Genomic DNA, 7185 nt, shown 5'->3' on the forward strand with positions numbered 1-7185 from the left:
CTCAGCCAGCCTGACCCTGGAGCTCCCTGTGCTTGGATCAAATGCAAGAGAGGAGATGTCCCCGAGACCCCCTACGGGGAAGCAGATGCCAGGGTCAGTGGGTGGACTGGGCTGCTCACAGAGCCACGGTGATGTCCACAGGGACACGGGTCCAGAGCAAAGCCCCCAGGACCTGAGTTTATCTCCTACATAGCAGAGACCGGAGCTTGGCTGGGTGAGGGTCCCTCAGGAAGGCGAGGGGACAGGCATGCCTTGCAGAAGGCAGCAGGGCAGGTGCTGGCCCCACACTCTAAGGGTGTGTCACAGGATAAGTCATTTACTGTCAATCTCCGAGGCTCAGGACCAGGCTTCATCCCAGCCCGGACTCTGGGACCTGCATTCTTTCTCAGACTGCTCTGGGCCCCTCCAGCGCCAGGTGCTGCCAGCCGGGCTTCTGTGCACAGCTCTGAGCCACGGGGCCACCCCTACTGCCACACAGCCTGGGAACACCTTCTCCCACCCGTCCTCCATCTCTGCCACTTCCTCCCCCAGCCCCCGCCTGGTCAGAGGGTCCGGGGAAGAGCCTCTCAGACTCCCTCCTACGCCATCCCGCCAGGGAGCAGCCAGGGCCAAGCGGAGGCGCAGAAACTGAGCCCTCCGTCCAGCTCCTGTTTTCAGCTGAGCTTTATGACCTTTAGTTTCACACAGGCCCAGACCCAGTCCGCACACAGCAGCTTCACCGAGCGGGAGGAGGGCCTGGCCATGGCCCAACGGGCAGAAGAGGGAAGCAACTCCCCGCGTGGACCCCAGGGTGACCACCCCAAAGCAGCCTCCAGTGTGCCAGGCCCTCGGGGCAGCCAGGACTCTGAGGGGGAAAGTCACCAGCCACTCCACCTAATTCCCCCGCTCTATACATGCTCGGGGTCCACTCCTGGCTCTGCCTCCACCTCGGGCTCCGAGGGCCCAGACCCTGGGCTTGGCACCTCCACGACCTCGAGGCCGCTGGGCTCCTCAGCGCAGGCGGGCAGGGGCTCAGAGTCCCCTCGGGCCTCTGCATCCTCGACCTCAGCGTCCTCGGTGTCACTGGCCCCACCGTCCGTGCCTGGGCTGGGTGGGGCGTCCTGAGAGCGCTGCAGGCAACAGTTGGTGGCCACAGCCATGAAGACCCCTGCGAGGACCACCTCAGAGCCGGCCAGGTAGAAGATGATCTCGTAGTTCTTCAGTGCGTCCACCAGGCGGCCTGCGGGGGACCGGGTGGTAAGGGCCTGCGGGGACCCCATTTTACAGACGCAAAACCCTCCACAAGTCCTGCCATTTGAGGCCTTAAAACTGTCACTTCGCCTCCCTGGACCTCAATTTCTGAAGTAATACGGGGCCTTCGGTGAGGCCGCACTTTACAGTTTACAAGGCACCTCCTGCACCCTGGATTCAAGCCCCACACGCACCCCGTGACTTGCCAGCTGGGGATATTTGGGTGGGAGTGGGAGGGGGCACTGGGCTCAGCCCTGCTCTCCTGGGAGCCCCCAACTCTTGCCCTTTCCACTCAACCCCCCTGGTCTTCAGGAGCCTGACTCAGCTCTCCCCTCCACCCCCCAAGACCTCCCCCCGCCCTCCCAGGAGGCCCCGGGGACCCCAGACTGAACTGTCGGGCACGGGCTGGGGGCAGGGCTTATAGGTCGGTAACTCCTATTTCCTCCTCTGTATTTTTCAAGTTTCCTATCACAGGCAAATCTTACTTTCAAACTCAGGAAAATCTTTTAATTCCAAGTATTTTCCCCTAAAGCGTGGTTCCTCTGTGGGCTGCCCCTCTCTCAGGGGCATTCTTGTGTCCACACCTGGCTGTGACCCCTCGGTCTGCATCTCTGTGGTCTTGGGGAGGTTCCCTGGTGTCCCCCGAGCCGGCTGCCCAGCTGAGCCCCTGAGCAGTGCTCCCCCAACCTTGCTTTCCTGGTCCCCACCCAGCCAGCCAGTGCTGTCCCTGTCCCTCCCACACGCAGCCCTGTAGGGTCCTTCACCTTCTCACCCCATGAGCCTTCTCCGCCTCTTACATCCACCCCAGGGTCACACAAGAAAATGGAGGATGGCTCCCTGAGCATCTGGGGGGCTGGTGGTGTGGCTTTTGGTGGTGGGCTTGCGGGCTGCCCACACACAGGGCCCGGACAGGTTCAGGGGCTTGGTGGTTCCCGCTGGGTCGGTGAGATGAGGGGCACTCAGCTAGCCCACCCTGGAAGGACGCGCAGCTCACCCCACCACAGGTGCCTCCTGGGCCCCCAGCCAAGGTGGCCTCCCCCCGTCATTGCTCCCTCCCGCAGCCTGACCTCAGCTCTCTCTTGCTCACACGCAGGCTTCCTGCCGTTTCTGGAAAACCTAACAACCCAGGAAGACTCTAATATCCCCCCACCCCCACCTTTCCCATCCTGCCTCCTGCCTCACTTGTATAGGAACACTGTCCCCAAACACGACCTCTCCTGTGGGCTTCTTCACGCCAGCCCCTGCAGGAAGCCCTCCCGGACCACCCTCCTCGAGATGACTCCCCAAGACATGATGTATGTAGGGTGCCCAGTAGATGTGCACACTGGGAGACCTCTGTGCCTCTCCCCATGAGCACACGGAGCACCCCCACTCTGCTCCTGGTTCCCCAAGACGCTGTCCCTATTCCAGTCACCCTCAGAGGCTGGGGAGACTAAGGTGCCCAGACGCAGTGTTTCAAAGGTACAGGCCTTCAGCACCGGGTGGGGCTTCCATCTAATTCTGGGACTGCAACTTAAACTAGGCCTCTGTGCCTCAGTTCCCCCATCTGCAAAAGGAGAGTAAGCACCTGGGCCACCTGCCGGAGACCTAGTGAGCCACCCGCTGGCAGTGTTGGGTTCTTCCTGGCACCTTTCCTGGCTTCTCCGTCCTCACCCAGAGCTAGGGGTACCGGCTTGGAGCAGGGGCTAATTGGCCACGGGAAGGGGCGTCCCCCCCAGGCTGTCTCCACCCATGGTACATCCCCGGATGTACCATCTGGCACAGGGAGGGGGTTGCCCTCGGACTTTGGGGCCCTAGGCCGCGGCCCCCTCTCCTCCCGCGGGGCGCACCGGCAGAGGGCGGTCCGATGAGCACAGCCACGGCCTCGACGAGAAGCACCAGGCCCAGCGCACTGGGGAAGCGGTGCGCGCCCACGGCCGCCATGAGCACCTCGAACTGCAGCGCGCCCACCATGCCGTAGGAGAGGCCGAAGGCGACGCAGAAGGCGACGAGGGCGCCGTAGGAGCGCGCGCGCGCGCTGCTCAGGTCCGTGAGCCCGTTGGCCATCAGGGCCAGGCTGAAGAGGTAGGCGACGTGCGGGCGCAGGCGCGCCAGGCCGGCCAGGGCGCCGCACGCCGGCCGCGCCACGATGTCCACGAAGCCCACGATGGAGAGCAGGAAGGCGGCGTCGGCGTCGGGCACGCCCGCGTCCTTGGCGTAGTTCACCAACAGGATGGCGGGCACGAAGAGCCCGAGCGCCATCAGGAACTTGGTGACGGCGTACACCGCGAAGGCGCGGTCGGCGCACACGGCCACGTCCAGCAGGCGCCGCCGGGGCCGGCCGCCGGGGGGTGCCTGGCGCAGGCGCAGCCCCGCGCCGTCCGTGTCCGCCTCCCCGGGGGCCTCGCCCGCGCTGTCCCCGCGCGGCCGCGGCCCAGGCCCCGGGGGCGGCCGCATGACGGCGCCGCACGCGCAGCAGTGCAGCAGGAGGCCGCCGAGCAGCAGGAAGCCGCCGCGCCAGCCGAAGCGCTCGAGCAGCTGCTGGCCGAGCGGCGACAGCGCCGACAGGAACACCGGGCTGCCCGCCGCCGCCAGCCCGTTGGCCAGAGGCCGCCGGCGCTCGAAGTACAGCCCCAGCATGATGAGCGACGGCTGGAAGTTGAGGGCCAGGCCCAGGCCTGCGGGCGAGGCGGCGCTGTGCCAGGCTCCCGAGGGCGCCCCACCCGCCTAGCCGCCAGCTGGAGCGGGGAGGGCGACGGGGCGGGCAGACCCCCGGGAACTGAGCAGAGGGACCTCGAGGACGACCCTCATGGGGAAACCGAGGACAGGAGGTCTTGCAACAAGGGCTCCCGTCCCCGCCGCCACCCCCCGCAGGGAGGAGAGCCATGGGCGCCCTCACCTGTGAGCACCCCAGCCGTCAGGTATAACTCCACGAGGCGCGTGGCGAAGGATGCTAGGACCATGCCAGCCGAGGCCAACAGCCCACCCACCAGCATCACCGGGCGACAGCCAAAGCGGGTCACGAGGATGCTGGACACTGGGCCTGTGGGCAGGGCAGGGTCACCGCTCCGGCTGGACCAATCTCCTCTCCAGTGGACACTCCAGACTTTGCACCTCCCCGCCGTGGAAGACGGCTCAAGGGGATACGGTCACCGCCGGTTCAGAGAGGGCAGTGTCTGGCCAAGGTCACACAGCTTGGCTGGGATAGACCAAGGCTGTGCGTCCTCCAGGGTACGAAGTGGAGGGACCTGTCCTGGTCCAGAGCCGCCATCCCCAACCCTCCTGAGAACACAGAACCCAGAGCGGAAGGGGTGGGCCCTACTCCCTTTGTATCTTCACAGCTGGAATCCTGCTTGGGCTGCGCTTCTCCCCAGGCTGCCCCACCCTCATCCTTACACCCCTCGCTGCTTGGCCAGGAAAACTGCAGCATCTCCCCTATCCGCAGAGGTGGCTAGGGCTTCGGGGAGCGGGAATCTTACTTTGACCTCAGTTTCCCCACCTGTAACGTAGGCGGGTGTGGGTCTTTTGGCAGGAATGCAGGGACCCTGCCTGCTGGCCAGATTTGCTGGGTCAGCCACTCGGGCGCGGGATCCACCTCCAGCCGCTTCCTGCCCTCTCCTCCCCTCTCTCTGGTGCCAGCGTTTCCACGGGCAGGAAGAGGCTTCCGCGCCCCGCCCCGAGGGGCCCGGGGGATGCCCGGGGGCGGGGTGTCGGGTGTCTCCTGGGTCCTGACCCCAGACCCTCAATCTTGGGCCCCGGAGGGGGGCAGGGATCCGCGAGGGGGCGCTGACCGGTGCCGTAGAGCATGGCGAGCATGATGGAGGACACCCAGGCCGTGTCGCTGTAGCCCGCGCCGAAGTCGCGCATGAGCGCGCGGAAGAAGACGCTCACGGCCTTGGGGAAGCCGTAGGCGAAGCCGGTGACCACGAAGCAGGCGCCCAGCACCGCCCAGCCCCAGCCGCCGTCTGGGGGGCCCGCGCCCGGCCGGGGGCCGCCAGCGCCCATCGCGGCTGCCTCTGCTGGAGGAGGGGGTCAGGAGGGAGCGGCCAGGGTCTGTAGCCTAGACAAGGAAGGGGGATGGAGACCCAGCGTGGGGAAACTGAGTTATGGGGCTACCCACGAGAGCCTTGCTCAGGGAACGGAGCCAGGAGGGGAAACCGAGGTAGGACCTCACCCCGATTCTCCCCTCCTCCAAGGGGCGTGCGAAGGGTGAGGGGAGGATGCTAGAGTTGTTCCCACCTGAGTCGACTTCAGGAAGACCCCTCTCGAGGACACTCCTTGCCCCTGAGGACCTAGTGGTGGCAGGACGGGGTGGTGAGCGGGAGAGCCAGGCAGCCGGTGTGTGCCCAGGGACGTGCGTGGGGACCCCAGTGTGCACCTGCGAGGGTCTCAGGACAAAGGAGCAAATGGGGGGAGGGGAGGAGACAGGCGCCGACTGCAAAATGGGGGTTTCTTTTCCTCCCTGGCCTTGTGGTACGTTCGTAATTTTTTTCAAAAGTCAGGAATGACTATTGTGATCAGAACATTTTGGAAAAAAATAACCCAAAACAGGTTAAAACAACATTAGCCTTGTCTCAGAAGCCAAGGGGGCAGAGTTGCAGTTTATCCCAGCCTGGCCCTGCATTTGCTCCGTGCCCCTCACTGAGCCTCAGTTTTCCCACCTGTGAGATGGGTGAGTGATTACCCCAGGCCAGCAGGGAATCTTGGGGGGGGGGGCACCATCGGAGCTGTGGCTCCCACTGGACAGGTGGGGAGCTTCAAAGGGGCCCTGGGAAAGAGAACTTCTACCTTCCAGACCCCTAGCAGCCCCCCAGTACCCCCACAAGGAGAAGTCTCTCTGGCTCCTGGAGCTCCCCCCAGGGGTTCACACAGCAACCCCGTGCGCCCCCGTAACAGACAGGAGGGTGGGCCTCCCAGGCAGGATGGGCCAGACCACAGCTGCGGCCGACCGAACCTCCCTCCCTCGGAGGCCCCTGGGTGCTGGGGGTCTCCCTGCCCGCGCTGGGCAGTGCCAGGGGCCCTGCGGGCATCTCGGATTCCGCCCCTCCCCCACCAGGACAGGGTCTGGCTTTTCCTGCCTGTCGTCCCCTCACAACGGCAGCCACTTGAGGACCCCGACAAGAGGGTGGCCCTGGCAGCCCGAGCCCCACGCTCACCTGCACCGGCCTGTGGGTTTGGGTGTCCAGCCTCACATCTCCTGAGGCCTGCAGGGAGGGCCGCCCCACCGGGTCCCCGGGGAGCCTAGCCGGGGGGGGGGGGGGGGCACAGCTGGTGACTCCCAGGCTTGCCTGCAGACCAGCCTCGGACTCACCCCACGGCTCGCTGCCCCATGCCTGGGGCTTAGTGTTCTGCCACCCAACCCGCCCCCTCTAAGAGGCTTTTCCCTGAGCTACCTCAGGCCGGGCCCCATGGTGGGGCTCCCAGTCCCAGGCCCCTCCAAGGGGGGCTAGAGGGATGGGGAGACCCCTCCACCTCCCGGAGCCCCAGGCACCTCGGGCAGAAGACACATAGAGCCCTGCCCAGGGTGGTCCTGGTGTGGCTGGGGGCACGGCCCTGCCCTGGAGAGACCCCACCAGCCTAATCACCTCCGCTCCTCGCCTGCCTCCCACCCCCAGGCCACATTCCAGCAGGGGCCTCGGTGGCTTTCCCCTGGATAAGGCTAATCCAGCCGGATAGCCTGGGACTGAGGGGGCAGTGAGGGGCCAGAACAAAGGTGGCTGTGTCCCAGGCCGCCTGAGGGCGACTTGCCGGTGGTCCCAGACCTCAGCTACTGCCCCCCTTCCTCCTCTGGAGAGGCCACTGTTTCCTGGGTGACCCCCTGCTGAAATGAGACTGGGCCAGCCATGGGGGAAGACAGGTTGAAGGATTCAGGGCAGACCCAAGGACTCCCTTAAAATGAGGGACCTGCGGGGCTGGGGATGAGCAAGCCCTCACAGGGAACAGCCAGGGACCTTCAGGGCCTCCTGGACTCCATCC

General features: G+C 65.6%; 1 protein-coding gene across 1 annotated transcript; it reads right to left on the bottom strand.

The window, feature by feature from the left end:
* Window positions 1–646: 646 nt before the first annotated feature.
* Window positions 647–5223, bottom strand: SLC16A8 (solute carrier family 16 member 8). The gene is made up of 4 exons (XM_070600017.1): window positions 5001–5223; window positions 4109–4252; window positions 3060–3887; window positions 647–1219 (listed from the first exon to the last, which is right to left on the bottom strand). Exons 1-4 carry the CDS (start codon window positions 5212–5214, stop codon window positions 888–890), a joined length of 1518 nt encoding a protein of 505 aa, XP_070456118.1. The 5' UTR covers window positions 5215–5223; the 3' UTR covers window positions 647–887.
* Window positions 5224–7185: the final 1962 nt, after the last annotated feature.

Source organism: Equus przewalskii, chromosome 29 (assembly GCF_037783145.1).
Source record: "Equus przewalskii isolate Varuska chromosome 29, EquPr2, whole genome shotgun sequence".
In the NCBI taxonomy this organism is placed as follows: Eukaryota; Metazoa; Chordata; class Mammalia; order Perissodactyla; family Equidae; genus Equus; species Equus przewalskii.